The sequence below is a fragment of the Drosophila melanogaster genome, chromosome 3R (assembly GCF_000001215.4).
Source record: "Drosophila melanogaster chromosome 3R".
In the NCBI taxonomy this organism is placed as follows: domain Eukaryota; kingdom Metazoa; phylum Arthropoda; class Insecta; order Diptera; family Drosophilidae; genus Drosophila; species Drosophila melanogaster.
In genome coordinates this window covers 5,352,279-5,378,021 of record NT_033777.3, presented here as the reverse complement: position 1 = coordinate 5,378,021, position 25,743 = coordinate 5,352,279, and the positions used below count along the sequence as shown (strand labels likewise).

The 25,743-nt window shown below is 45.8% G+C and overlaps 10 protein-coding genes and 1 long non-coding RNA gene across 18 annotated transcripts, besides 2 other annotated features; 4 read left to right on the top strand and 7 right to left on the bottom strand.

The window, feature by feature from the left end:
- Positions 1 to 46: 46 nt before the first annotated feature.
- On the bottom strand, positions 47 to 1,242 carry 7B2. 2 transcript variants are annotated; one of them, NM_001014608.2, is made up of 2 exons: positions 1,072 to 1,242; positions 47 to 1,023 (listed from the first exon to the last, which is right to left on the bottom strand). In NM_001014608.2, the coding sequence occupies exons 1-2, from the start codon at positions 1,088 to 1,090 to the stop codon at positions 212 to 214; spliced, it is 831 nt and encodes a 276-aa protein (NP_001014608.1). In that variant the 5' UTR covers positions 1,091 to 1,242; the 3' UTR covers positions 47 to 211. The 2 variants fall into 2 exon arrangements, with proteins under 2 accessions (NP_001014608.1, NP_620471.3); NM_138986.4 differs by having other exon boundaries at positions 47 to 1,008.
- Positions 1,243 to 1,561: 319 nt separating this feature from the next.
- CG14667 (uncharacterized protein) lies at positions 1,562 to 3,000 on the bottom strand. Its single transcript, NM_001014607.2, has 4 exons — positions 2,806 to 3,000; positions 2,098 to 2,744; positions 1,922 to 2,035; positions 1,562 to 1,865 (listed from the first exon to the last, which is right to left on the bottom strand). The coding sequence occupies exons 1-4, from the start codon at positions 2,929 to 2,931 to the stop codon at positions 1,739 to 1,741; spliced, it is 1,014 nt and encodes a 337-aa protein (NP_001014607.1). The 5' UTR covers positions 2,932 to 3,000; the 3' UTR covers positions 1,562 to 1,738.
- A 59-nt stretch (positions 3,001 to 3,059) lies between these two features.
- On the top strand, positions 3,060 to 5,430 carry hd (humpty dumpty). 2 transcript variants are annotated; one of them, NM_001316495.1, is made up of 3 exons: positions 3,060 to 3,572; positions 3,632 to 3,789; positions 3,847 to 5,430. In NM_001316495.1, exons 1-3 carry the CDS (start codon positions 3,525 to 3,527, stop codon positions 5,345 to 5,347), a joined length of 1,707 nt encoding a protein of 568 aa, NP_001303424.1. In that variant the 5' UTR covers positions 3,060 to 3,524; the 3' UTR covers positions 5,348 to 5,430. The 2 variants fall into 2 exon arrangements, with proteins under 2 accessions (NP_001303424.1, NP_649531.1); NM_141274.3 differs by having other exon boundaries at positions 3,388 to 3,572.
- Positions 3,211 to 3,301: a mobile genetic element.
- A 194-nt stretch (positions 5,431 to 5,624) lies between the features above and the next one.
- On the bottom strand, positions 5,625 to 6,227 carry Polr2F (RNA polymerase II, I and III subunit F). Its single transcript, NM_080171.4, has 2 exons — positions 6,107 to 6,227; positions 5,625 to 6,044 (listed from the first exon to the last, which is right to left on the bottom strand). The coding sequence occupies exons 1-2, from the start codon at positions 6,133 to 6,135 to the stop codon at positions 5,678 to 5,680; spliced, it is 396 nt and encodes a 131-aa protein (NP_524910.1). The 5' UTR covers positions 6,136 to 6,227; the 3' UTR covers positions 5,625 to 5,677.
- A 50-nt stretch (positions 6,228 to 6,277) lies between these two features.
- CG31542 (uncharacterized protein) lies at positions 6,278 to 8,482 on the bottom strand. Of its 2 annotated transcripts, NM_001202250.2 has the most exons (5): positions 8,427 to 8,482; positions 7,599 to 8,367; positions 6,646 to 7,536; positions 6,521 to 6,587; positions 6,278 to 6,297 (listed from the first exon to the last, which is right to left on the bottom strand). In NM_001202250.2, exons 1-2 carry the CDS (start codon positions 8,428 to 8,430, stop codon positions 7,772 to 7,774), a joined length of 600 nt encoding a protein of 199 aa, NP_001189179.1. In that variant the 5' UTR covers positions 8,431 to 8,482; the 3' UTR covers positions 6,278 to 6,297; positions 6,521 to 6,587; positions 6,646 to 7,536; positions 7,599 to 7,771. The 2 variants fall into 2 exon arrangements, with proteins under 2 accessions (NP_001189179.1, NP_730924.1); NM_169051.2 differs by lacking the exons at positions 6,278 to 6,297; positions 6,521 to 6,587; positions 6,646 to 7,536 and having other exon boundaries at positions 7,592 to 8,367.
- Positions 6,278 to 8,482, bottom strand: CG34277 (uncharacterized protein). 2 transcript variants are annotated; one of them, NM_001104216.4, is made up of 5 exons: positions 8,427 to 8,482; positions 7,599 to 8,367; positions 6,646 to 7,536; positions 6,521 to 6,587; positions 6,278 to 6,297 (listed from the first exon to the last, which is right to left on the bottom strand). In NM_001104216.4, exons 2-4 carry the CDS (start codon positions 7,600 to 7,602, stop codon positions 6,547 to 6,549), a joined length of 936 nt encoding a protein of 311 aa, NP_001097686.4. In that variant the 5' UTR covers positions 7,603 to 8,367; positions 8,427 to 8,482; the 3' UTR covers positions 6,278 to 6,297; positions 6,521 to 6,546. The 2 variants fall into 2 exon arrangements, with proteins under 2 accessions (NP_001097686.4, NP_001287172.1); NM_001300243.1 differs by lacking the exon at positions 8,427 to 8,482 and having other exon boundaries at positions 7,599 to 7,718.
- A 733-nt stretch (positions 8,483 to 9,215) lies between these two features.
- Positions 9,216 to 9,541, bottom strand: lncRNA:CR44103 (long non-coding RNA:CR44103). The gene is made up of 2 exons (NR_073982.1): positions 9,337 to 9,541; positions 9,216 to 9,259 (listed from the first exon to the last, which is right to left on the bottom strand). It is a non-coding gene; the product is annotated as a long non-coding RNA:CR44103 (long non-coding RNA).
- A 174-nt stretch (positions 9,542 to 9,715) lies between these two features.
- Cerk (Ceramide kinase) lies at positions 9,716 to 19,149 on the top strand. 2 transcript variants are annotated; one of them, NM_169050.2, is made up of 4 exons: positions 9,716 to 10,101; positions 16,262 to 18,043; positions 18,472 to 18,674; positions 18,735 to 19,149. In NM_169050.2, the coding sequence occupies exons 2-4, from the start codon at positions 16,313 to 16,315 to the stop codon at positions 18,862 to 18,864; spliced, it is 2,064 nt and encodes a 687-aa protein (NP_730923.1). In that variant the 5' UTR covers positions 9,716 to 10,101; positions 16,262 to 16,312; the 3' UTR covers positions 18,865 to 19,149. The 2 variants fall into 2 exon arrangements, with proteins under 2 accessions (NP_730923.1, NP_649530.2); NM_141273.3 differs by lacking the exon at positions 9,716 to 10,101 and adding an exon at positions 15,956 to 15,990.
- Positions 11,032 to 12,653: a mobile genetic element.
- Positions 19,150 to 19,657: 508 nt separating the features above from the next.
- Prosbeta7 (Proteasome beta7 subunit) lies at positions 19,658 to 21,010 on the top strand. 2 transcript variants are annotated; one of them, NM_141272.1, is made up of 3 exons: positions 19,658 to 20,098; positions 20,166 to 20,667; positions 20,739 to 21,010. In NM_141272.1, the coding sequence occupies exons 1-3, from the start codon at positions 19,947 to 19,949 to the stop codon at positions 20,889 to 20,891; spliced, it is 807 nt and encodes a 268-aa protein (NP_649529.1). In that variant the 5' UTR covers positions 19,658 to 19,946; the 3' UTR covers positions 20,892 to 21,010. The 2 variants fall into 2 exon arrangements, with proteins under 2 accessions (NP_649529.1, NP_730922.1); NM_169049.2 differs by having other exon boundaries at positions 19,847 to 20,098.
- A 263-nt stretch (positions 21,011 to 21,273) lies between these two features.
- Positions 21,274 to 22,930, bottom strand: CG1161 (uncharacterized protein). 2 transcript variants are annotated; one of them, NM_141271.3, is made up of 5 exons: positions 22,769 to 22,930; positions 22,472 to 22,695; positions 22,080 to 22,188; positions 21,894 to 22,019; positions 21,274 to 21,597 (listed from the first exon to the last, which is right to left on the bottom strand). In NM_141271.3, the coding sequence occupies exons 1-5, from the start codon at positions 22,835 to 22,837 to the stop codon at positions 21,442 to 21,444; spliced, it is 684 nt and encodes a 227-aa protein (NP_649528.2). In that variant the 5' UTR covers positions 22,838 to 22,930; the 3' UTR covers positions 21,274 to 21,441. The 2 variants fall into 2 exon arrangements, with proteins under 2 accessions (NP_649528.2, NP_001014606.2); NM_001014606.2 differs by having other exon boundaries at positions 21,274 to 22,019.
- Positions 22,931 to 23,274: 344 nt separating this feature from the next.
- On the top strand, positions 23,275 to 24,305 carry CG11999 (uncharacterized protein). Its single transcript, NM_141270.1, has 2 exons — positions 23,275 to 23,461; positions 23,589 to 24,305. Exons 1-2 carry the CDS (start codon positions 23,401 to 23,403, stop codon positions 24,176 to 24,178), a joined length of 651 nt encoding a protein of 216 aa, NP_649527.1. The 5' UTR covers positions 23,275 to 23,400; the 3' UTR covers positions 24,179 to 24,305.
- The last annotated feature ends 1,438 nt before the right edge of the window (positions 24,306 to 25,743 follow it).

Genomic DNA, 25,743 nt, shown 5'->3' with positions numbered 1-25,743 from the left:
GTAGTGGAGACCCTACCCCAAGTTTAGACCAATACCCGCATATTTTCGGCTTAGAGCCCTGGTACTATACGAATAACTTTATTTTCGGGAAAGGGTAGAAACATTACTAGACATCGCTTGCGGGACAACATTGATAACCAGCTATGATAGATAATAGTATTAGACACCCATATGGAAACGTCGTGTATGCTCGCGTTATCAGCGAGTTACCTTAGTGGAATAAAAGGTTGCCCTTCTTGGCGGCTATGGGCAAGCGGTCGCCCTGGAGGAACGGGTTTATGACCGCGTCGTCCAGCCGAGGATCGGGCATCACAGGATATCCGGCCTTCTTAGCCAGGCTGTTAACGTTGTTCAGGCTGTTCTCCTGGCCCATCTGCATGATGTACTGCTCCACGGCGGAGTTCAGGTCACCCTTGTCGCCGCCCACATCAGCACTATCCTGTTCCGAGCAGTCGAACATATGCTCGTTGTCGCAGGTACAGTCCTGAGCGGCCTGGAACTCCCGGCTGAAGATGGCCGTGTTTTCGAAGTCGACAATGCAGCTGCCGCCTTGCGTCTCCATGTCGTAGCCCTCAGGGCAGGGATTAGGAGGGTTGCAGTAGGCAGGCAGGCCGGCGTCGTTCTTCACTATAGTGGGATACCTGTTGGGACCCTCTCCCATTCCGCCGGAGATGAACTGGTGACCCCACAGCGAACTGTGCTGCAGAAACTCGTCATCCCGCAGCGAAGGATGGGAGGCAGCTCCCGATGCCGAGCCCGATTGCAGGATGCAGTCGCTTCCGCCGTCACACAGCCTCGCGTACTCCGACCGGGAGACCAGGTCCACGTTGTCCTTGGAGCCAGCGGCTGCCTCGTTGCCCACGTCGTAATAGCCCACCTGCATGTCTTTGTCCATGCGATTCAGCAGATCCGTCATCAAGACATCGGCAAGAATATCCTTGGCGCTATAGGACTGCACCTGGTAGCCACTCAAGGCGACCACGAGCATCGCCACCATCATGTACACACCTGGAAAAACATGGGCTATTCTCTTACCTCACCCACCTATAAATATTACTTCAGCAGACTTACTTTGCGAACGGAACAACATATTGCGATTCCAAGCGGTTTCAACCGTCCACGTCGAAGTTTGGTAAGGTATTGATTTTTCGGCGGCAGCTGCTCCGATTCCGTGTATATACTAACGTGACGTAGGGCTCTGTGCTTCGTGCGGCGGCTACCAGTTGAATTTGCGAAATATACGCAGATCCAATCGAAGCTGCCTTATGGCAGCCACAGCTGAAAGGACGCATGCGCCGTACTCGAAAGCTCTTTTATGTTGAAGCAGTCCTGTGGGGGGCCGAGAATTAGATTAGCGCCAAACTGCTGGAGCTGAGGTTTTCAGGCCTCTTTAAGCTTTATTAGTATAAAATGCTGGAAGAAAATAAGAAAACTTAGTCGCTAAGAAAACTTTATTTTCTTGAATTGTATGACTAGAGGTTTATGTTACACGGTAATACGCTATAAATTTCCATTCCCTCCTTAATTTAAAAGTATGAACTATAAAAAATGACTTGAAAGTAAAACTGAAGGAATTTTATTTTCAATAAATTAAAAATACACTTATAAAAAAATAACATTGAACCGATACTCCATTGTCGAATATTATGGTAGCGAAGTAGTAAACTGAACTACTCAATTATGATTTATTTTTTTGACCTTAGCATTTACTTAGAAAGAAGGTGGTAATAATTGAGGGTTAGGTTGCCAATTCGATGAAATCGAATTCATCCTGCATATATTTGGCAAGGCGCTTATGCGGTGCTGTTTTTGTATGGGCCACCAAGCCTCGGCGAGTTATAAAATCCATGTTGCAAGGCTCACACCTAAACGCAAAAAATACGATATTAAGACATATGACTGCGCAAGCTGACAAGCTTACCTGAACTTTCGGATTTGCTTTGAGTGTGTCGAAAAGTGGTTCTGCAATTCGGAAACGCTGCTGAAGATCATTCCGCATTCTAGGCATGGATAAGGTCGTTCGTTCTTATGGGCTCTAAAATGAAATTGGAAGTTGCATATAGTGCTGCGCTAGCATTCAATTCCCAGCCTCCTTACTTGTCGTGCCGCAACTTAGCGCCCAGAGACGCGAAAGCCTCGTGGCAGATGGTGCACTGGAACCTGCGGTTAATTAAATGAACCTGGGTGCGATGCTGCTTGAGAAGCGCCTTCTTGTTAAAAGTCTGTGGGCACTCAGGGCAGGGGAAGAACTGGTTCATATCCCGCCGGTTCTGGTGCCCATTTAAATGCTCGGTGTACAGGAACGCATCGTGGAACAGGGTTCCACACTCGTCGCAGATAAAGAAGTTACTGCGCCTCTTGGCGGCCCGCTCCATTTCCTGCTCCTGTAGATCCTCCTGCTGCGCCGCTTCTGCTGCCGCCTCTGCTGCCGCTATCACAGCGGCAGAGGGGTCGTCATCCAGCTCGATTTCCTCTAGGTCTTGGTGTTCCTCTTTCGTGCCTTGATAACAAACGTACTGGTCGTCATCGTAGTGCGTCTCCAATTGATCCGCATCGATCAGTTGCTCGTCCAGCGGCTCGGAACTAAGCTCAACGTGAACAGTGCTTTGATCACTGGTCTTCTTTATGATATCCAGCAGGTACTTTTGCGAGAAGATGCACCGCTCGCGGAACTTGGTGGCCAGGTCCAGCTCGGAGAAGCAGCGCTCGCAAACAATCTCCGGCAGCCCCTGGTTTCTTGTCAGCTGAACAAATTCCAGGTAATAACAATTGTTGGCGCGGTCGGAAGCTGACATAACGACCTACCTCCACTCCCGTGATTAGCTTCAGTTGACCCAAATATTTTCCCCGCATGTGAATGAATATGTTGCGATCTCGCTGGTGGCCCATAATTTTGTTGGCGCAAATACGGCAAACGTCGGCGAGGTTCATTGTTTATCAAGTTAATGTGTTTACTTTTAGCATAAAACGCAGCGACGGAAAGTGTTACCAGATCATAAAACAGTTGGAAAAACGACAGTGCTTAATCGATTTGTTATCGGTGAATCCGATAGTCAGATACATTTTTATAGCGCAAAAAGATTTTTTATTCATTTGATTTTATTAATAGTTAAAACGATACAACATGCGCTTGTTTAATTTAGGTTAGAAGCTTGTAAATCCAAAAAGAACCATTAAAATTAAAAAATCAAATTCGATGCCCAACAATGCCATTGTTAACCAACATAGCCCCTGCAGCCAGTGATATACAATTTAAGTTAGTTTCGTTTTGTAAACTACTCCATCTATTATAATAAATAATTAGTTAAATTGTGAGATTCGTTTTATTTGCCGACTAACGATATTTTTGGGAATTGAACATGGGCGAAAATAGCGAATAACGAGCTAATCAATCGAAAGATTTCACACCCCTAGTTGCGCGCCATAATTTTTTGTGATATTTGCAAACGTTTTGAAGATATTTGCAGTTCACAAAGTACTTAAATAATCCGTGAAGGTCCTGTGCGCGAACCAAGACATTGAACATGTCCACCGAAGCGAGTGTGGCTTCCAAATGGACGCGCCCAGATGACGTGGGTAAGGACTCGGAGGAGCACCTGCCCGCCACTAATGTTGTTGTTTCGTTTTCCAGTTCATCAAACTGCAGCGGCTCAAGCAGAAGAAGAACAAATTGGCAGCCCGCGTGAGCAACAACAACAATAGGCGGCCAAGACACCAAGTGGATGAGACGGATAAAAGCAAGCTACTGGAGGCTAAGCTCGCCCAGAAGCGAAAAAATCCGTTTGCGAAGTGAGTTTCCCTCTCTCTCGCTCTCCCCAAAATCCAATTACTGACTCCCTGCCTCAGATCCACAGCTGATGCCAAGAAACTGCGCGTTGATCCGCAACTGGCGGACCTCGAACCAGTGGTCACTGCCTCCTCCTGCTTTGTGCGGGAAACGCCCACGCGCCCGGCGCCCGCCAAATTCGTGCTCCAGAAGTACGACCCGCAGGCCTTTGCCAAGCTCTTCCAGCATCCCCAAATCAACGCTGAGGACGAGGACGATGCGGAGTTGGCCGCCCGGCAGAAGCACACCGCCCACCTACCTGTGGACTGGTCCCTGAAGACGCGAGCCCGTTTCTTCTGTCCCACGGAACTGCCTGCCATCCAACTGAAGACCTCGCAGCTGGCCAGCGGACTCACCAGCTTCGTGCGCTGCATGGACCCGCAGCGAACGGAGAGCACGCTGGATATCTCGGACGCAACGCGGTTCAACCAATGCAATTACTACTGGCAGCACCCGCACCTGCCCTGGCTGACGCTCTACCCGCGCACCGCCAAGGAGAACGTGGGCGTGGTGGTGGGTGAGCGGGAGCGCAAGGCCCTGGCCGAGGAGTGGGACTTCAGCTTCCGGGGCCTATTTCAGCTGCTGCGTGCCCGCCAGTGCCCGTACTTCTACCTGTGTGCCAACACTTTTACGGTGCTGTTCCGAGCTGCCGGAGTTGGCGGTCGGCCGGAGAGCCACGCCTTGGTCACGCCGTCGACTCGGGGAATGCGGCAAGCTCTGCGACAGGAGGGGATCGAGTTCAGCATGCCTCTTAAGAGCGATAACAGTGGAAACGCGCACGACAACAGTTTTAACGAGGAGAGCACTACCACCTCGCTAGGTCCAGAAGCGGGCGAAGATGCTCCTCCGCCGGCACAGGAAGATGAAGACGACGACGAGGACTGGCTGGAGAGCTTGGGCGTGGATGAGCGTGAGCTGCGACGTATCCAGTCCTCCCATGCCAGGAAGCAACAAGCTGCCGAAATGCGAGAGGACTTTAGCGACAACTCCTTGCTGCTGGTCGATGGCGTGGAGTGCCAGGGATTCTTTAGCTATCTGCTAAATGCCAAGAGTGCCATCAGCACAGTGGGCCGTCTGGCCGGAGTGCCTCCCACTCTGCTGTCGCCAGTGGCCTTCCCCAAGGCCACCATGCAGCACTTGGTTCCGCGGTCCAAGAAAGTGCGTCTGGATGGCGTCGACTACTTTAGCATAGACATTAAGGGCCTAATCCTACCTACATTCCTGCCCAGTGTGGCGGAGCTGCTGTCCGAGACGCGCCAGATGTTTAGCTCCACGCTGGCCAGCAGCATCAATACGCTGGCCTTTAGCAAGGCCACCCAAAAGCTGCTTGAAACTCCGGAGACGCCACAGTCAGATGCGGAAGGAGAAGATGCCGCCGGGCAGGTCTTTGGCGAGCAGAATCTTTCGGAGTGTGGTCTGCTGCCGGCAGTAGTTGGCTCCATCTGCCGCACGGGCCAACATGCCGTAGGTCTTTTAGAGCGCGTTTGCTATCAAAGAGATGAGGGATATGCTTGGAGCTAGACACCAAGTGCTCCTCACACTAGAGCAGCTTTGTTTTCCTAATCTGTACGTCTGTTATGTGAAATAAAATATTGTAGTAGAATAGCAAGCCCGTGGTGTCATTGTTTTTCGTACTAATCGCATGGTAGCAAGTATCTGTGGCTACTTCAGATTATAGCGGTATTAAGAGATAATATTAAAGCAAAGGGATTGCTTACAAGATAACTATCGTGTAGCAATTAGCGCTTGCAGTTCGTCATTACATTAAGTCCCCGGGAATTCAGCAGCCAAATTGATTGTGCTTAATCTTAGGCGGTATGATTTATTATGGATAAAGGGGTTGAGTACTAGCTAGTTGTCCACCATGATGAGCTCGTCGATGCTCCAGTCCTCGTAGGAGTGATCCGGCAGGTATCGGCGGATGATGATGGGAATTTTCTTTTGTTTCAGCTCTTTCATGGCGATCTGCAGGGGGTCCGTTTCCCCGTCCAGCTCCACCATGATGGGTGCGCACATGGCGATCTGAAGCGCTCGTGTGCCCAGAACTCTGGCGCGCTCGTATTTCGTCATGTACTTTGTGGTAATGCGCTTGGACTTGGGCACACCGCCTCCGCCCGCACCACCGGGAGCTATGATCTCGATGTTGTCCGCCTCCTCCTCCTGGTTAATGTCCTCGTCCACGTCCTCGTCGACGTCGTCGAAGTCATCGCCGCCAACGCTGCAATTGTTAAGTAGGTGATTAATGGGCACAGCTATTGATTGTGTTACGCCTGCACTTACTCGTCGTTGTCGTAGTCCGCATCATCCATCACTGCTTTTCTATTGTTTTAATCGAAATTAAATAGTAAAGTGCGGCGTGTTTTGCACGCGTCGCAGTCTTCTTCTTCTTTCACACTGCTGCATGCGGTTTTCAGCACTGGAGCACAGTGCGCAGAACTTCCAGTGCTTCTCAAACTTTCAGGGCTGCATTTCTGGCAAATGGAAAAGTGATTACTTATCGAATAGCCGTCTGTGTCGCGAGTATTTGAAATTGGTGGAATTCGTATAAAGGTTAGACTATTTGAATATTTTAAAGTTTAAACTACTAAAATCTGATTTATACGTCTTCCTAAAATAATTTAATCCAATTAGAGTAGTTGATTCCATAAAATTTAAATTATAAATAGTTAAATAATAATCAAATGAAACACTTACCTATTGGTTTGTTATATTTTAGCCCTTCATCTAAACGGACATTTAACGTAATCGAATTCAGTATTTTCTTAATAAAAAAAGGGAATATTAGTCGCCTGCTCCTGGATAACTTGGAAAATACAAACCTTGTAATCCCGGATGAGTTCTGTGATAATATGGACGCTGGAGTGATGCGGTTGGTGGGCGAGTTCTGGGCAAAGATGCCGCGGGACAACCGGCTGGATTAGGTTCGTACGAAGGGGGGTATGCCGGAGAATATCCGGATGGAGCTGGTGGATGTCGATTTCCGGGCGGACTGCTTGGAGCTAGATATCCCGGCTCGTAGTCGTAGTCGACGCAGGTGCGAATGGAGACGTTTCTTCGTCTGCCAGCGGGGCCTCGATGGATGGCTTCCCTGTCGAAGCGATTCAGATCGAAGTTGGCTAGAGGATCCACTTCCCGCTGACGCGTGCTTCTGGGAGGATACGGATAGTAGGGATCCTGGGGTTCCTGGCAGTTTTCATTTATCGCGTGAACGGCGGGCTGAAACGATCGCGAGGAGTCGCTGCATGGAATCTCAGAATGTGGGTCCGGCTGCAGCAGAATTGGCTCCTCCAAAGCCACTTTCCGATTCTCGCCTAACCCGATGGGGTATGGATCCGAATGATACACCCGTGTCCTCCGCGCAGCTGCTCCACTATGTCCGTTTCCTGGGCAATTGGTACAGCATCTCTGCGGCTTGTTCCCGGAGGTGTCGCAAACCATTTGCCTTGCGGGCTCCGGAGCTAAGGCACAGCAGCATCGCTGGCGGATCTTAGTGGGCGGAGGTAAACTACGGCTTATCGGCGCTTGAGGAGTGCAGCAGCACCGGGTTTCCGCAGCCACGCCCTTTGGTGGCCGCTGTGAGCGAATCACGAAGCAGTGGCGACTGCGATTCCGCTCCGGATTCCGCTGGCTTCCGCGGCAGTTGCAGATGTCCTGCCCGGAGCTGAGCTGCGCTGGCCTCCGACCCACCTGGTAGGCGCTCGGACTGTTCCCTGTCCGGAAGGAGACGCTGATGTATTAAAGGAACACACACATACCACCTGTTTTACTTTACCCATTAGCGGTCACATTGGCTTTATTGACCCGGAAAACAGGTCGAAACTGGAAATTTGGCTAACCTGAAATTTGGGAGTACTGTCATGTCATGTTGTGAGCGTTATAATCTGTGTAGCCTGCTGCGTAGCGCCTGCTGGGATCCCAACGTTCTCCCGTGGCACGACATCCAGATCACTGAATGACGCACTTCTTCTGCTTCTTCTGCGATCGACAGTGGCCGCAGGAGTTCGGGTTCTGACTCTGGTTGCCGTGGTGCGGGCGATAGGGTTGCGGTCCTCTGGGCACGTTCTGGCCACAGGTCACGTTGGCGTAGGTGGGCTGGGCCATCGCCTGCTGCTGCTGTTGGTTGGGAGGCGGGGCCACCGGCGGGGCGCAGTGGCACTCCGTCTTGGCGGGCTTCTCGCGACAGGTGCAGCGGGTCTCCAGGGCAGGCGGCTGCTCCCGCGGACCCCGGCTGCACGTGATGTGGTCCGCCTGAACGGATGGCGGAGGTGGCCGGCTACGGTTCTGAGTGCACGTGCACTCCACGGTGGGGGCTCCCCGGCTCTGGTAGAGGCTGCATGCGGCGGGATCGCCCGGCGGCTGCGTCGAGTTGACCTGGCACCCGCCTGCTCCCTGGCCCCGCGGACCCGGATAGGGACAGCTGTCCGGCTGCTGCTGCGGCTGGTGGGCGTACGAGGGGGGTGGCCTGTGGGGCGGCTGCTGGGGGGGTGGGGCTCCGCCGCTGGTGCCGCAGGGACAGTTGTTGCACTTGCCACACGGAGACGCTGCTGGCGGAAGGATTAGCGCGCTGCGGGTGGCGGTCTACAGTCCATTTGATACTCACACATTTTCCGAAAGTTAGGGCTTAGGTGTAATTAATTGTCCCTACAGGCTGTCCTACAAGCTGGTAAATCAAAACTGACAATTCCGGATCGAGATCTCTAATCGGGTTTTGTATACCCTGCGTTCTTTGCATTCATTTACGCTTTAAAAAGTTTGTATGACCAAATATATCTATAAATTAACAGTTTGAAAATAATTATCAATAGCACTCCATTAGATTACTTATAAACTTATGGACTCCACTGGTTTAGTTAAGCCCAATTAATGTTTAAATTTCTGCAGTTTTATTTGGAATTAACAAAAAAAAAAAAAAAAAAAAGTATAGTCGTATGTCCTATTACCAAATAATAAAAAGAGAAAGCTGAAATCATGAGAACGCTTTGGTCGAATGCCCGAACTATTGCTTATCCTAAGTTTTGCCTACTTTTCTTATAATTCAATTTACCTTACACTCTTCGAGTAACGAAAATAACAAAAGCGAACACGAAATTAGGATGACCAGGCTATCAGATACCTAGTATCAGATGTCTCTTAAAACTATTTTAAAATTAAATGTACGAAAGTAATATTCTACTAAAGTGCAACCTATTGAAATAGATTCCAGCGGAAATCCCGAGGAATTTCGAAATTAAATGCAGGAGAATTCCTTGATAATTTATGTATAATGTATGTACGCGTAACAATCACTTCGCCAATCGGATTTAAACAAAAGTGAAAAAAATTGATTATAAAATAATTCTTAACATTTTAAATTTATTTTTTCCTTTTTTGGTTCCTGGATGAATATCTTATCCGTGAGTCTAGGAGTATGACCTTGAGCAGTTGTTGTGTCTTCTGCAAATTGACAAAATGGCTATATTGGCCACCAACCAATTTTGAACCCGACTGAACTCATAGCTGAACTACTTTACCTGGAAGAAGTCCGGAGTCCCCACATCGACACAAGGACCAACCGTAACCCGCTGGAGACTCCCGCCCAACACGGTGTCATTGGTGACCGTTGAGCAATTGCTGCAAGCTGCGCAGCTAATGTTGTTGGTTATCTGGCGGCTGCAGTAGAGTTTTGGGATGATGTGGATGCTGGGATGAGTGATTTGATCCTGGGGAGTAGTGTATTAGTAGTGTAGTATTTAATGGTGAGAAAACTTAAAAAAAAATATCGGGCACAGTTATTTTTGGGTGAAGATGCCGTTAATTTTAAGGTAGCCCTAGTTCTCGCCAGACTTGAGAATACCCCAGACCAAACTATGTGGTATTTCAATCAAGTCAGGTGGTCTGCCTCGTATTTTCCACAGTTATATGTACGGTCACACTGGCGAGCGGACGTACACTTCGCTTCGATTTGTCCGCCTGTGTTTTTTGTAACGGCCACGGAAGTGCATTTCTGGTGTTCTCGTAAATTCTTTGTGCTCCAGCGAGTAGGGGGTGGAAAGTGTGGCTAAAACGGGAAACCGGGAGATGCCGAAACGCCATTAGCACCAATTGCACGTCGGCTATTTTCCAATTGTGTGTGTGCATTTGTTTGTGTGCAAGCGAAAAAGTGCAAGTGTGCGAAACTGCAATGCACATCCGTATCGAGTTTTCTTGATTTCCCCATAAACAGACGGAAAAACAGCGCAACGACTTCGAAAGTGCAGCCGTGTTTGTATGGATAAACGTTCCTACCTGGCCACCAGGTGAGTTCCCCAACCAGTTCACACTGGCACTCCAATTGGAAGAACGGACTAGGATCGAGAATAAGTAGGTACACGAGCACCCAAGTTGGAATTAAACGCAGAGAACTCAAGCCAGACGCACATACCCCCACACGCACGCACACACCCTTACGCCTGTATACACACATGTTCTTGTCAACAGCTGAGTTGTTGGTGCTACACAGCTGTATTGCGTTGCGATAACGGCACCCGGAGTATGGAAATGACAGCTGTCCCTGTCTGCACCACCCCACCCCCCCCCCCCTCCCAGGGTGCTATACCCTTCTGACGCACTGCGGCTAGAGCAAGCGAACCGGGACCCTTCGGTGTATATGTGCACTGTTATTGTTTTGGTGGTGCAAAGTATCGATGTCGATGCTGCGATACTTATTCCTTGGGAAAGAAATGTCTACTTCTATGGGTTAAATTGGATTTCAGGGACCTTAATTAATAATAATTTAATGACCTGCCAAGCATAGATTGCAAGTAAATAGCAACTAAAAAATAAGTATCTACTTTGTTTTCATTTTTACTCATATACTAATAGTTTATTTTAACATAACAATGTATTCTGGGAATTGGCAGAAAACCTATTCGTGTACCTATTTCCTTTGATCTTAGCAGACCATCTGCGCTATAGCACTGAATAATGACCCCTCACGTGTCAAAGGGAACTTGCCCCAAGTTATTTATAATATTTTGTAGCTTTGCTTTTGCTATTTTGGCTGTGAGGTGCGTGCACCGTCGAAAAGGTCAGACATGGGCTGATGTCTGGCAGCTATAAAGCGGGTCAAGATTGAATAACGCTCAAAAGGGTGAAACGAGATAAATGGTGGAGGGGTTGACGATTCTAATAATGTCAGTAGTTCTGGAGTTTAAGATTGACGTATTTGTTTGTATTTCGTACATATCTACAGCTGTGTTCAGAAAATAGCAGTGCGAAGGAAACTAAGTAATACAAAGGTATTTTTCCATGTCCTTTTTCGGAATCGACTTTTTATTCCACTTATTTTTGTTAAATTGAATGTGTAGATAGGAAAAAAAAAGAAAAGCCGGTTAGTTTTTCTTGTTATCCTTTTTTTATTTACATTCTTGAGCAAAATCGCAATTTTTAGGCTGTTCATAAGAATAGCAGTGCCTGGTTTTGACCAACGTAAAGTTCCGAAATGATCATTATTTTCTAAAAAGTGAGTTTGGTTAAGTTAATTCGTATATTTAAAAGGGCAAAAAATTAAAAAAAAAATTTTAAATTATATTTTAGTGGGTGGAGGACAGCACTGCTCCCAGGAGAAAAGAATGTTAATTCTTAAGCTTAGAAAGGAAGGAAAAGCATTAAGGACATTCAAAAAACTCTTGAATGTGCTGCCAAAATGGTATCCAATACCATTAAATATGAATGGAAGCCCGAAAACCGTGGTACCAAACGTAAAACCACAGAGATAGAGGATCGACGCACAGTTCGTTAGAGCAAAGCCTATCCTTTTGCATCCTCTAGGGACATAAAGTCTGAGCTGAACTTGGGAATCAGTGACGTTAAAATTTCAGTGCGAGGAGTCCACGAAAGGTTCCCCCACTTAGCCCAAGGCTTATTCAGGCAAGGTTTACCTTCGCTAAAACCTACCGAAACTGGCCAGTCTGCAAATGGCGTAATATCCTTTAGACTGATCGGTCAAAAATAGTGCTATTTGGTGGAAGTGGTTCACTACAGTATATCTAACGACCTCCAAACACGGAGTACCACCCAAAACACCCACTGAAGACTTTCAATCACGGTGGACCTAAAATCCTGGTATGGGCTTGTTTTTTTACAATGGTTATGAGTCCATAACATATGATTTATGGTATTATAGACCAAAACGCATATGTAAATATACTTAGTGATGTCTTATTGTCATATTCTGAATATAATATGCCCTTAAAATGGACATTCCAACAGGATAATGATCCGAAACGCAGATGCAAATCGGCTAAGAATAGGTTCACCCAAAATGGAATAGATGCAATGCCGTGGTAAGCACCATCTTCCGATTTAAGCCCGATTGAAAACCTGTAGGGGGACATTAAACAATATGTGTGGAAGAAGTCCCCGACGTCTAAGGCTCAGATTTGGCAAGTTGTGCAGGATGCATGGGCAAAAATTCCTCCCAAACGTTGCCAGGACCTGGTGGACTCCATGCCGCGTGGGTGTAAGGCTGTGCTGGCTAACAAAGGCTATCCAGCCAAGTATTAGGCCCGAATTAACATATTAAAAAGAAAGACTAAGTTCGTTCTAAGTCAAGTTGAATTTTGTTACTATTTTTTCATAGCACTGCTATTTCATTGAAAACCAGAATTTCTGCCTATTATGTTGTTTTAATCTATATTTTCGAAACTATTAAAGAAATAAAAGCGAAACATTTGTTAAATTGTTTGAAATTAAATACCTAATGATATTATAAAAAAAAATTTCCCATTAAAACTGTAAATCATAAGAATTTTTTATCTTAAACACTCAAGTCCAAAGCACTGCTATTTTTCTTAACACAGCTGTACATATATCTAGAGCATTTCCCCTCCATGTCATTCGAACTTTTTGTGTGGTTATCAATTTACCCGCTAGTTTACATTTCCGCAATGTGTCTGTCTTTTCCTTCTTCACATCGACCTACATGTACTAGACTTTTTCGCTTTGTTAAATAATTACTGCTGTCATGTGCTTCTTAGATGTTGGCGTGAGTCAACGAGCTCAAAGTTAAAAGAAATCGGACACAGTTCTATTAGTTCTGTTTATGGTACAGGCATTTAAATTATAAACAACTCGGTCTATAGATAAACGAAAGTATTGATTAGGCCTTCAGAGCTCTGATATACATATGTACGTAAAATCCGGCCCACTAACTCCCACGTTGCAAGTTAACCGAGACTTGATGTCATCAATCTTATCGAACCTTGTATAGCACATAGCATGTATATTGTATAGCATATACTAAAAAAACGTTTGTACCTGTAGTGCTGTCCAGTTTTGCACAACGTGTCATGAGGCGGGTAGAAATTGGCGAGATATAGCCCTATTCTATACATTCACAATGGGTACGAAAGCACTCGATTGTTATTGTTTGAGTTGCCGATAAGCCAGTACAGATTAGAGGGCGAAAAACGAGGGGTTTTCACGAAATAAGTACAAAATACAAATCGTTGACCACTTAGCACTCATTTAGGATGACACTTTGTTCCAACAGATCGCTTTCGTGCTTGCAGCAATTAGCAGCATGCAATTAGTTGACGCTAATCATAATGAATCAGCAACACAAAAAGGCCTGCTTTTATTAAGAAACATTTCTTATTCTATTATAGCCCAGGAGAAATTGTTTCGATTCCCCGGGTTCCGCTTCTTTATGGCATTCAAATTTGTACCGACCTCAATTGGGTACTATCATATGTAAATATTTTATTAAATGTATAAATCAACGCATTGCTCGAGGTGCCCTATGTTTTTTGTTTGCTTCTCTGTTCTCGGTTTAGTGGCATTTGAGTTCATCACATTTGTTTTTTGAATGATTTGCTCTCAGAAGTGGGAGATGAGTATTTGTTTACTTCAAATTCATATGAGGGTATTTTGTTGTTGATTTGTTTCTAAATTATAAAGAACATGCTCTGGTTATTCCATCGAAAGTGTAGAATTAAAAGTTTATTAAATTCTGGCATTCAAAAGAGAAAAGTATGCCAATAACCAAGTTCTATGAATAGTGTGAGGGCTGAACGTAAGCCAAATTCATGAGGTATATTTATGATCTAGATATATAAATAAAATTTGATACTATACAAATCAAACTTGGAAAGGTCCACAGATAATGCCACAAACAAATTAATTCTCAAGCAAAGCCAGCTAATTAGCCAGAAAGAAACAAATAAAAACGAATAAAACTATTATTACCATTATGGCTAATTGCAGTTTTATTCAATGCCAAGGCTAATATACTACTAAAGCCTAGTTTTCTGTTTTTGCAAGCAATATATCTTAAGTAGCTGCCCAAAATTAATTAAACAAACAATATGGCTAGCCATATTAGCAGAGCTAACTCAAAAGCGGTTCTCCTCCGTCAATGTCAAGATACAAAGCTAGGAAATGCGACTTTGGCCAGCCTGCAGCTCGGGTGCAAATGTGGGCAAGGGGCGAGGTGGTTTGTTTTAATGCCAGATTATGGTCAACAGCCGGTTATTGCAGTCTGGCCAAGATCTCTCGAGCGATTCAAGGCGAAGGTCGCCAGCTGCACGCAACTCGACCGGGCAGAACCCGTTTTCCAAGTGCCACAGCTACAGCTTCCCGGTCCGCTTTTTTTTTGTTTGAATCCGATTCTGAAAGCGATTTTGCGTGCTCTGGGTGCCGTCTGTGATCGTCGTTGACCTTGGGGCGATTCGTTGCTCATACGCCGCGTGAGACGGGCTTTGTTGGCTTGTTGGTGCGAGTTCTGGTTTCGGGCACTGAAATGCGTGCGACTCTCTAATAAGCAACAATACAGTCTGCCTCGCTAGTCAGCTAACTAAAGAGTAATTTGCATACGTTTGTCATTTTTGAAGGTGTTTTTGGCACTGTTCTCCGCTTTTGTGAAATATAGAGATTCATTTGTTCAAGAACTTTACTCGGAGATGTCTTTCCCATTGTTTTGAGATGATTGGAGCTTGCTGGCTTTCTTTCGCTTTGGCCAAGTTCAAAGCAATTGTACATTGTTAGTAAATGAGGTGCCGTAAAGTTTACGATCGGAACGTGAATTGAGTTCAGAACCAGTTTGGTTCTGGCTAAGTGCGCTATGATACACACTGCAGTTGTTGAGTACTTTAAGAAGTATTTTATAACTTTTGCTTCTGCCACGTTCATCTCGATCTTTGTTTATTTATAACTGGCGAACGCTTTTCTCTGCCCAAAACTGCAATCAAGAGTTCATTCAACTCATTGCTATGAACTGCTATCTACTGCATTGTACTTTTTGTTTTCCACTCCCATTGGGTGGCATACAAATTAAACCAGTTTCTAACACTTGCGCATTTTCCTGGTTGCTCAGTTCAGCGAGCTATGAACACGAATCGCGCAATGTACATACGTATAAAATGTATAGCAATAATTTCTGAACATGTCCAATTATCTGCCATTGAAAACCCATCAACAAAGGCAAATAGAACCCATTGAGAAGTATTTCAAAACCTATTTTGCAAAGGGAATTGGACGCGATTTAATTGAGGTTCATAAACGATTTATTTTTGTAGAAGCCAATCCTTAAAATGTTTTTCGTTATATTAATTTATGATTGCAACGCTTGTTCATTGGAGTCTTATCGGGATTTCTGGCATTTTAATTACCAGCGATTATTTTTTATCGGTTTATGAGTCATAAGCGAACTTACCATTTAAATACTTTAAGCTCAGGCTAAAAAAATATGTGTGCAGTGAGTTTGTTGCGATATTTTTCCAGCTGGTTGTTTATGATACAGTTGCACAATTGGCTTTGCTATTAAACTTTTACCAATGGCCAAATCAATTATTCATCATTATTCTAAAAATGAGTCGTTATCTCGTAGTTACAGTGCTGTTTCATCGCCTTTTGATAACTTTATGGTCATTGAACCATAAACTCATCGAATGAACATTTTATTTTTTCGACTTTCCGTGTTTTCGTTCAAAAATATTCACAAGTCTATGCTAATGACAAAAACCATCAGATGCGGAGGACCGAGGCAGAGGTTTGAAAATGACTCCATGCAGTTGATTCAGTCTGTCACAGTCCCCTCTGCGTTTTCCGTTTAATTTTCATCATCGACACCTCTCAGTAAGTAATTAAGAGTTGAAAGGCCCACCTCTACGTGAACTGCTAAAGTCACAAAGGCCGAACATCAAAGGGTAAGAGAATGGAGCGTCGTAAGTACGACGCTGCCTCCTCCACTCTTTCATTTGTTACTGCTATTTTAAGTACAGTCAGGCTTGATTAAACCATAACTTGAACTTAATAAACACAAAGAAGTAAAGAAATCATATTTGGTCATGTGCGCCAAAATATGAAAGGTTTGAACCCCTTTTCTAACGGGTCCAAACTAAGGATATGGTTGCTTTTTGAGTTTGTGCTGATGATGTTTCACTGTATATCTAACTGAAACCTGTTTTCTTCTCTTAGTACCGACAAAGCGGACGCCATAGCGGGAGACGGAGACGTGGGCCAGTCAAGATGACGCAGACCAAGCAGCCAGCAGGGCGGTCGTCCACCTCGGCCGGGGATTTTGTAGCCCCCATTAGCTCTACGAGTGCCTCCAAGTTCACGCCCTGCTCCGCCTCCGACCACAATGTCCTGCTGAACAACTTCCAGCTTAAGAAGAAGAGCTACAGGGTCCTGCTTCACGGACAGCAGTTGGTTTGGGAGCGTCTGCAGAAGATCAAGCAATCGCCCCAAGGAAACGAGGCCAAGGCACCGTTGCCGCCGGACTCGCCAGCTCAACCAGGCGGAATCTGCTCTTATGGACCACAAAGCCACGTGCTCCACCTGGACGATGTGGTTAGCATAAGGAGCGGGGACACCAAGGCGAGCTCCCTCAAACCGCCTTCGCCGCCAGGCTCGGAACGCAGTTCCGGATGCAGTGGCGATGTTGCTCAAGGGAAGCCTACCAGTCAATACCTGACCATCAACTATGCCATGAGGCTGAGCAAGTCCCAAACGGATTGCAATCGGTGGGAGCTAAGGAGACTCACCTTCTTCAACTCGGATCCCTACATAGTGAGGCAGTGGGACCAGGAGCTGCAAATCCGTCTGCATAGCTCCTCCCCCACCCGGATGCGAGTGCGCCGCCTTTTGGTCTTTATAAACCCCTATGGAGGTCGCAAGGCGGGAGCTCAGACCTATGAGCGCCATGTGAGACCTATTTTCCAGCTTGCCGGCGTAGACGCCACGTGTATCACCACTCAGAGGGCAAACCAAGTGAAGGACATACTTCTGAGCCATGATCTGGGAGTATACGATGCGGTTTGCTGTGTCGGAGGCGATGGCACCGTAGCAGAGGTCATCAACGGACTGATATTCCGTCAAATGCGAGAGTTGGGACTGGACGAACAGCGGCCACCATACATTCCAAGACCGGCTCTGCCAGTGGGTGTGATTCCCGCTGGCAGCACCGACACCATTGCGTATAGTATGCACGGCACGGCGGATGTGAGGACAGCGGCTATCCATGTGATTCTGGGCCAGCATCGGGGATTGGATGTGTGCAGTGTGAGCAATGGGCAGTCCCTGCTCAGATTCTGTGCCAGTGTCCTGAGCTACGGGTACCTGGGCGATGTGGCAGCCCAGAGCGAGAACTACCGCTGGATGGGACCGCGCCGGTACGAGTACAGTGGCGTCAAGGCCTTCCTGAATAATCGCGGCTATGACGCCGAACTGAGAATGTTAGAAGAGCCCGATCTTCTACTGACCACGCCGCTGGAGGACATTCCGCAGAGTCCGGATAGTGTGTGCTCGCTGGGAGAGTCAGTGCCATCCGTCTGCTATGCCAATTGCCAGCGCTGCAGCTTCGCCAGCAGCATACAGGAACAGCGATCCTCATTGTTCATCCAAGAGGAATCTAAAGAGGCAGAGCGCAATCAGCAGGTAGAAACAGAGGACTCTCATCTAGCCGCCAGTGAAGCAGCACTCCTGAGGCCTCGTCCGCGTCCAGGCAATCTTCGATTGCCCACTGGCTCCATTTCATCAATGAGGAACCTCGGCAACGATCAGTGGAAGGTTGTGCGGGGCAATTTCTTTATGATCTGCGGCGCGAACATAACCTGCGCCTGCGCCAGGAGTCCCAATGGCATCTCCCGTTACAGTCATCTGGGTGATGGTTGCCTGGACCTGATTCTCGTGAAAAAGACCTCACTGCTCAACAACGTGCGTTTTCTGCTCAACACGGCGGGCAGAAGTGGTGATATTGTGAGTACTAACTATTACAACTATTCAACTTTCACATCCAAAAGAACACCTTTCCTATAAGAGGCGTCCATTTCCTTTGAAATAACATTTCCATAACATTTTAACTGCATCTTTAATTGCCAAATCCCCTAAGCCTACAAGCTGAGCTTAGTGCTTTCTATCCTAAAAGCCAAAAACCCAAAACCGAACCCCATCTAGCTCGGATTGAAGCGAGGGAAATCTGTGACAGAAAGGTTATTTTACGAAGATCTACTAGCCGCTCTGGTGGCATCCATATAAAGTATATACTTGACCAGTTTCAACAATATAATGTTTTATCTAGTGAATGCGATGGTATCTTTTACTGTAAAAATATAAATGAAAAATAAAAGGATACAATTAAATTTTGTAGAAAACAATAAATATTTAAAAACATTTTCCCATTGCAGCGCAATTTGCCTTTTGTAGAGGTATATCGCACAAGGGAATTCCGGTTCAGAACTTTTTCTGCCAGCGAGGAGGACTACAGCTTGGCAGGGTCTTGTCAGCCGATTACACCGCCTGAAGAAATGACCGCCCACTCCTCCTCGACGGAGTTTTCCAGCTGGAACTGTGATGGAGAGGTGGTGACCGACCTGGACATAACCATGCGGTGAGTTGGTTGTACCTTTAACTTCAATAAATCGCTTATTAACCGTTCCGTATCTGGCAGATCGCATTGTCAGCTCATCGAGGTCTTCATGCGGGGTCCCCATTCCTACAGCAAGCCCCTCAAGGGCGGCACCACGCCCACAACCCCAGCTAGCTCTAGCGACAATGTTTACTGCTGCTGCAAGGACTAGAAGCTTTAACCCCATAGAATTAGCATCAATCGTTGGCCGTGACATGTAGCTCTTAGTTTTGCGTAGGGTATCCTTATTCGTATATGTATCGTGTTAAAGAGCGGGTCTCCCCGTCATTGTTTTTAGCATAGCTCAATAAAGCAACTGATATTATCGACTGTATTATGGCATCTGAAAGATGCGGCAGCAACCTAAACATTCCCCTCGGAAGCATTATGCACATACCTATATATTTACAAATTGTGTACTGGTATACTGGCAATAAAAATGTATTTATATGTCTTCAAATTTATAATTCTTTATTATTAATTTATATGATCAAATGTTATGATAAAAAACTTCGTTGGGTTCCCAAAAACAACAATCCGGAACATGTGCGTTTTTCCCACCAATATGAATAAAAGCAGAAGTTTTAGCAAAAGAACCTTATTCCGCTTAAAAAGCTATGGAGAATCGTGTTCGAAGGGAGAGAAGGGAGATATTGGATTTGTAGATTGACCAGGATAATTTCCAAACGTCATTTACATTTATTGCTCTCGATTCTTATACTTTAATGACCATTGAACGGCTTAAAATGAAGTAAAGCAAATGGTCATTATATATTAACTAAACATATATTTAGTTTCAAGGAGTAGTAAATACCGTAGAAGCAACGGGTATACATGAGTCTTAATCCTAATTGAGTGAAAAGTTCTTTAATTTCTTATCTTTCTTCTCCTTGATTTGTATTATCAACGAGGATTATAAAGACAAAAGTAAAAAAACAAATTCAGTATAGGCAGCGTGGTGTTAACTGTTTTACATTACTTTTAACATCAACATCTAATAAAATGTTAAAAAGTTCACAATTAAACTTCAAATTAATTTAATTTAACACATGTAAAACGGTGTGACCAAGCTAATAGTGGATTCATCTTTGGTATGTCTGGTATTTTTAGCTACCGGTTGCCGATACTGGTATTGCCGCCCGCCTAAAGTCTGTTCACACTGCGCTGACTCTTGATTTTATTTGTGCCCGTCATTCTCCGGCAGCGACAAACATTTCAAAGTCTCGCGTTATTCCAGTCTCCGAATAAATTAGCATGTTGAACAACTACAACAGCCTAGCGCAGCCCATGTGGCAGAACGGACCCGCTCCCGGCGAGTTCTACAACTTCACGGGCGGACAGACGCCGGTCCAGCAGCTACCGCGGGAGCTGACCACAATGGGACCCTATGGAACCAAGCACAGCACGTAGGAACTGCGGATATGTTTATATGCAGATGTACCACTTGTTTACACTCCTTTTACTATTCCGCAGTGCTTCCAGCACCACGGGCACTTCCGTGCTTGGCATTCGCTATGATTCAGGAGTGATGCTGGCCGCCGACACCCTGGTGTCTTACGGATCCATGGCCCGCTACCAAAACATTGAGCGCGTCTTTAAGGTCAACAAGAACATCCTGCTCGGCGGGAGCGGCGACTTCGCTGACATCCAGTCCATCAAGCGCAACATCGACCAGAAGATGATCGAGGACCAGTGCTGCGACGACAACATCGAGATGAAGCCCAAGTCCTTGGCCAGTTGGATGACCCGTGTGCTCTACAACCGTCGTTCGCGGATGAACCCCCTCTACATTGACGTGGTTGTCGGCGGCGTGGACAACGAGGGGACTCCGTACCTGGCCAACGTGGATCTCCGTGGACGATCCTACGAGGACTACGTGGTGGCCACTGGTTTTGCCCGCCATTTGGCCGTTCCGCTGGTCCGTGAGAAGAAGCCCAAGGACAGGGACTTTACCGCCGTAGAAGCTTCCGAACTGGTAAGGAATTTCGAACTCTGATGGGGGGACTCTTCATTATTTAACTACCCTACCATTTTCTTATATTCTAGATCCGCACATGCATGGAGGTGCTTTACTACCGCGATACTCGTAATATTTCCCAATACACTGTGGGCGTGTGCAGCGTCAACGGATGCGGCGTGGAGGGGCCCTTCCAAGTTAACGAAAACTGGACATTCGCCGAAACCATAAAGGGATACTAGAGCCTCCGATTCTGAATGAACTTAGTTTAGGTCTAGCTCGGCGGTTTTGCATTAAAAAAAAACACTTGTCTAAGGATATGTGGTTACATGATTTATTAAAAATAAATGTGGCTGAAAATAATACGTTTAAAGTTATGGTTATTGTGTGATAGAAACTATCTTCGAGTTATTCTTTCGTTAATCTCTACTGATGGAATCAAAAAGTAGGCGTCAAACTAAGAAGCCCAAGGGAGTTTCCAAATCTAACTTGGACTCACCATTACGGTCTTACGTTCCTTATTTTCCCAAATTATAACCATCAATTATCATTAAAAGTTTTATTTTAGTGGATTTGTTGGTTATTCCTCCCGGCATTCAACTTATTAATTAATATGCAAACACTCCTGACAAACATATTTTGGTTTATTTTAATTAACATAAAATCTGGCTAAATATACAGATAATCAATTTGATCCAAAGGGGAATTTCGCAAAGGATAACTGCTTGGAATACGTGTCTTAAGTCGCCCATGCGCCTCCTAATCTCCGCCAGCTGCAAACCGAACCCCTTGTTAGTTTAGCATGGTATGCCTGTCGTAGATGTGGCGTCTCTGCTCGCGCACCTGCCGCTTCCACTTGTCCTGCTGGTGGCCCACACGATTGAGGACATTGGCTCTGGCACTGAGCTCCTGGTTGTTGACGGCTGGCAGGGGCGGCGTTGGTTCATCCTGGTTAGAAAAGGGTGGAAAAATGTGGAATTAGTCGAGGTGATCCAAGATCTGGCCGTGTTAGTTACTGTCTTAATGAAGTGACGGTGTGGGTTAGAAAGTCAACAAAATCTATAACGCAAAATGAAACAAAGGTGGTTGTGGAAATTAAAATCTATTCAAAAGAGTGGTGCTTCTTTATTGCCAACTAGTTGAGCCGCTTCGGCATCAACATCGTCATCTTCATCATCTTCGCCTTGGGCTGTAACTAGGAGGCTATACTGAATGCCCTTGTATCTAGAAAGCTTGTTATGTACATCTTCGTTGGTGTGCTCCTGGTAGTTCGCCTTCACTCGCTTGTTCAGCAACGGGTCCAGGCACATCAGGAAGAGCATGTATATTACTAAAATGGAGATGATCCAAATCACAATAATGACCACGACCTGGATGGGGGAGAGAGCTGGTTAAGTACGGACGGCTTTTGAGCACTCGAATTGACTCACCTTTATCAGCGTCGTATTTCTCGCCACATGGGAGCACTTGCACTCGGCGCATATGGGCAGCTCCTTGCCATTGGCATCCAAACGGGGCAGCAGGGCACCGGCACAGACGCTGAAATGGTAACGTGTAGCAGGTTGTTAAGAACTCCAACCTAACAGAATCACAAATTAAGCTCATTGATACCAAGATGCCTTATACATTTAGTAGCTGAAAAGTGAATACATTTGTGCAATACATGAACTATGATTCTTTGAAGCCTACGCAAACAACGTAAATTGAATTTAAAGTAGTAGAATCCAGTGGGACGAAAGGGATTGCAGCTTTAAAACTGCTCAAATGGACTAGACTTTAAGTTTCCAGATGCGGCAATTTCTGCCAGTGCAGTGCCACTTACCACTCAGTTGTGCTGCTGGAATTGGAAGAATTTTTGCCTGGAGCAGCGAGCACAGGCTGGCCGATGACCTTGGCCGGAGGGGCGGCAGTGGGAGCTGAAACTTGCTTGGCTAGTGGAGCTGCAGCCGCTGGAGCTGCAGGTGCAGGCACAGGAGCAGGTTGAGCATTGCTGTTGTTGTTGCTGTTGGTGCCGATCGCTGGGAATGTCTGCGCCGCAGTCTCAGCCTTTGTTGATTGTTTGAGGGGGAAATGAAAGCGGATTAGTGGGGCAGTCACGGGATGTGGCCAGTCATCATACCCATGTCACGCCAACCAAATAACATATCACCAGTAGCACCGCGTAGACGAACAGGCGCTTGTGTGCCATTAATTTTTCTTTAATTTCAATTTTCCTCAGTTTTCTTGCCTTTTATTGGAGAAAATTCCCTTGCAATTTCGCAGAGTGACCGTACTTGTCTGGTGCACAGAAAATACCAACAAATTGTCGCTCATCGAACTAGTTCCTTTTGGTGCAATTAGTTTTTAGGCTAATTATTAATAACTAATTATTTCCTTCACGATATAACGTTCATTTAATTCTAAAACAATCAAGAAATAAGTTTCTAGGCGTATCAATAAATCTGTGACGTCAAATTCGTAATCTGCTCTCTGAAAAGACTAATTATATTTTTCCTTTATTCAACATTTATTATATACATTAAGCTATTTTCCGTTAATGGAATAAGTTACAGCAATATGGAGTTTGTTATAGTATTATGTTTATTTTTTTCGGTGAGTCCATAATTTGGATTTTACCGCAGCCTGGTCACACCAGCACCGTCAAAAATAGCAATTGTTTGCGTGTGCAACGCTGATTTCAACCGTAATTGCCGGTACAGATTGACTGACTTAGGTCCACGGACTAGGATACGATAACTAGAACAGGACACGATGCAGCACATACTACTTCTTACAGGACTGGCGCTGGTAGGCAGCATTTCCAGGGGAGCCGGTAAGTGGCGACCTGAAACAAAGTCGCGTCTATGTGGTCTTCTCTGATTGGCCGCCCCTCTTTCTGAACCTTCCGTGGCCATAGTTAATGCTTATCTTATATTCTATCTTGACCCTGCTGAACACAGCCACCGAATCCAACGTGGTCACCTGCGGCTCCATCCTGAAGCTGCTCAACTCGGACTACGCCTTCCGCCTGCACTCCCACGACGTCAAGTACGGATCTGGTTCCGGGCAGCAGTCGGTGACGGGCGTGGAGCAGAAGGAGGACGTGAACAGCCACTGGGTGATCAAGGCGCAGACCGGCGAGCTTTGTGAAAGGGGCGAGCCCATCGCCTGCGGATCCACCGTGCGACTGGAGCACCTGTCCACCAAGAAGAACCTGCACTCGCACCACTTTTCGTCGCCGCTCTCAGGCGAGCAGGAGGTGTCCGCGTACGGAACGGATGGACTCGGCGACACCGGCGACCACTGGGAGGTGGTCTGCTCCAACGAGAACTGGATGCGCAGTGCCCACGTTAGGCTGCGCCACATCGACACCGGCATGTACCTGGGCATGTCCGGCCGCTCCTATGGCAGACCCATCTCCGGCCAAATGGAAATCGTTGGCGTCCACAAGCCGCAGCACGGAACGCGCTGGACCACGGCGGAGGGCCTCTTTATCGTGCCCAAGGAGAAGAGCTCAACGCACGACGAGTACGCCCACTCGGAGCTGTAGTGCTCCCTAAGGACCTCGACTGCTGCAGTTTCATACTACTATTAGTTCTGTAATTTATAACTTAGTTGAATTTTTATTGAAGACCCCAAAAGCAAACCATCAAATTAAAATTATTTAAACTCAGGGTACTTCGAAACTTTCAGATTGCTTTCATCGAAAGTTATGTATTCTATGTATGTATTATGTATTCTATCTAGAAAGTGCCTTGCATAAAGGCAGTCGTAAGAACCACTTAGCTTAAATGCATTGCAACAAATGGGGGCGTCTATAGAGCCCTTTTTAAGGTAGTGAAACCTCAGTTGCAATCTAACTTTTCTAAATTTTTCTAGAACTTTGATTGATTGTCTACTTAGTCAGTTGCAGGCACACAAATGCTTTTTTATTTTTATGTAACCTTTTATATTTTAAACGGGTATTTTGAGGCAATAGTACTCTTTCTGTTGGCATTACTGCAGTTAATACAGATGTATCTATTCCATGTAGTGCTGAAAGACATGCGTAGGTTACCAGGTGCTAATAGCGTGTTCGTGTCACTTTTCTACTACTCATTGATGATTAAGACTGATTGCATTTGGCGGAAAATGTCGATATCTTTGAACTCCAACAGAAGGTATCCCATGCCGGATTGACAGCCCTTTAGCTTGAAGCTAAAGCGGGAAGTATCCTTGCAGATGCAGCCGTAGGGCGTCACTCGCATTTCGCGAAAGGTGCTCCCCATTCCTTCGGATGTTTTTGTTTGCATGCATAAAACAATGGGGCTTATTCCGACCATACAAGCTATGTATATACATTTTGCCATTGCTCGCGGTTTCCGCTCCCTTGCTGCCCCGATATCGTCACGTCCATTATCTGCTCGTCTGTTTTGTGTTTCTTTTGTTTGGGCCATTGTCAACGCTTTGTCTGCTCATCCTCCGGGCCATGTCCTCATCCTCCGCTGCCTCCGCCTCCTTCGCATCCCCGTAATCCCAACTGATTGTGGACCCAGTAAGGTCAAAGTGTTAGCTGATCTAACCCAGCGCACAGTCGTTTATAGATTCTCATAATCGGGTTGTCCTTGTAACCATTTTGCACAAATAAGAAATGGAAACAAGGATACTCGTTCTACTAGTCTGATGAGCGATGTTGTCCCCAGCAGGAAATCTTAGCAAGATCCACCATCTGAAGATAACCCTCAACTCCGTAATTTCATGCTTTACGATGCAAATACTGGAAGTATCAAGCTTTGAATCTTGTGTCAACTATTCCTGATTGGAAATTCTGTACAGCAATTATTATAGACTTTCAATAAATTGTCATAAATAGTATATGGAATATGGATAGCACATAGCTGTCCACGATGTCATATTACCAGAACATAGTATCGGAGAGTATAAAACACTTTAGTTGTCGATTACCATCTGAGCATGTTAAACTTTGTATAGTGAACCAAATGTTTTTCCACGGCTTAGTATAAAAGTCTTCTTCATTTTGCTTATATTGCTACAGAAATGAACGTCTTAACATTATATATAATCCTTTAAAATTGATCAATTATCGCATAATTTAATGCAATATAGTGGGCTTAT

Excerpts from the sequence above, each read along its gene's own strand:
- CG14667 (NM_001014607.2), bottom strand. The coding sequence starts at position 2,931 with ATGAACCTCGCCGACGTTTGCCGTATTTGCGCCAACAAAATTATGGGC. Across the intron at positions 2,036-2,097 it reads GCTAAGTTGCGGCACGACAA|AGCCCATAAGAACGAACGAC; the intron begins GTAAGGAGGCTG and ends ATTTCATTTTAG. Across the intron at positions 1,866-1,921 it reads AAGCAAATCCGAAAGTTCAG|GTGTGAGCCTTGCAACATGG; the intron begins GTAAGCTTGTCA and ends TTTTGCGTTTAG.
- Polr2F (NM_080171.4), bottom strand. The coding sequence starts at position 6,135 with ATGGATGATGCGGACTACGACAACGACGA. Across the intron at positions 6,045-6,106 it reads GCGGACTACGACAACGACGA|CGTTGGCGGCGATGACTTCG; the intron begins GTAAGTGCAGGC and ends TAACAATTGCAG.
- CG1161 (NM_141271.3), bottom strand. The coding sequence starts at position 22,837 with ATGGCACACAAGCGCCTGTTCGTCTACGCGGTGCTACTGGTGATATGT. Across the intron at positions 22,696-22,768 it reads ATTTGGTTGGCGTGACATGG|GCTGAGACTGCGGCGCAGAC; the intron begins GTATGATGACTG and ends CAATCAACAAAG. Across the intron at positions 22,189-22,471 it reads TCCAGCAGCACAACTGAGTG|CGTCTGTGCCGGTGCCCTGC; the intron begins GTAAGTGGCACT and ends TTACCATTTCAG.
- CG11999 (NM_141270.1), top strand. The coding sequence starts at position 23,401 with ATGCAGCACATACTACTTCTTACAGGACTGGCGCTGGTAGGCAGCATT. Across the intron at positions 23,462-23,588 it reads CAGCATTTCCAGGGGAGCCG|CCACCGAATCCAACGTGGTC; the intron begins GTAAGTGGCGAC and ends TGCTGAACACAG.
- Prosbeta7 (NM_141272.1), top strand. The coding sequence starts at position 19,947 with ATGTTGAACAACTACAACAGCCTAGCGCAGCCCATGTGGCAGAACGGA. Across the intron at positions 20,099-20,165 it reads TATGGAACCAAGCACAGCAC|TGCTTCCAGCACCACGGGCA; the intron begins GTAGGAACTGCG and ends ACTATTCCGCAG. Across the intron at positions 20,668-20,738 it reads CCGTAGAAGCTTCCGAACTG|ATCCGCACATGCATGGAGGT; the intron begins GTAAGGAATTTC and ends CTTATATTCTAG.
- Cerk (NM_169050.2), top strand. The coding sequence starts at position 16,313 with ATGACGCAGACCAAGCAGCCAGCAGGGCGGTCGTCCACCTCGGCCGGG. Across the intron at positions 18,044-18,471 it reads CGGGCAGAAGTGGTGATATT|CGCAATTTGCCTTTTGTAGA; the intron begins GTGAGTACTAAC and ends TTCCCATTGCAG. Across the intron at positions 18,675-18,734 it reads GACCTGGACATAACCATGCG|ATCGCATTGTCAGCTCATCG; the intron begins GTGAGTTGGTTG and ends CGTATCTGGCAG.
- hd (NM_001316495.1), top strand. The coding sequence starts at position 3,525 with ATGTCCACCGAAGCGAGTGTGGCTTCCAAATGGACGCGCCCAGATGAC. Across the intron at positions 3,573-3,631 it reads AATGGACGCGCCCAGATGAC|TTCATCAAACTGCAGCGGCT; the intron begins GTGGGTAAGGAC and ends TTCGTTTTCCAG. Across the intron at positions 3,790-3,846 it reads CGAAAAAATCCGTTTGCGAA|ATCCACAGCTGATGCCAAGA; the intron begins GTGAGTTTCCCT and ends TCCCTGCCTCAG.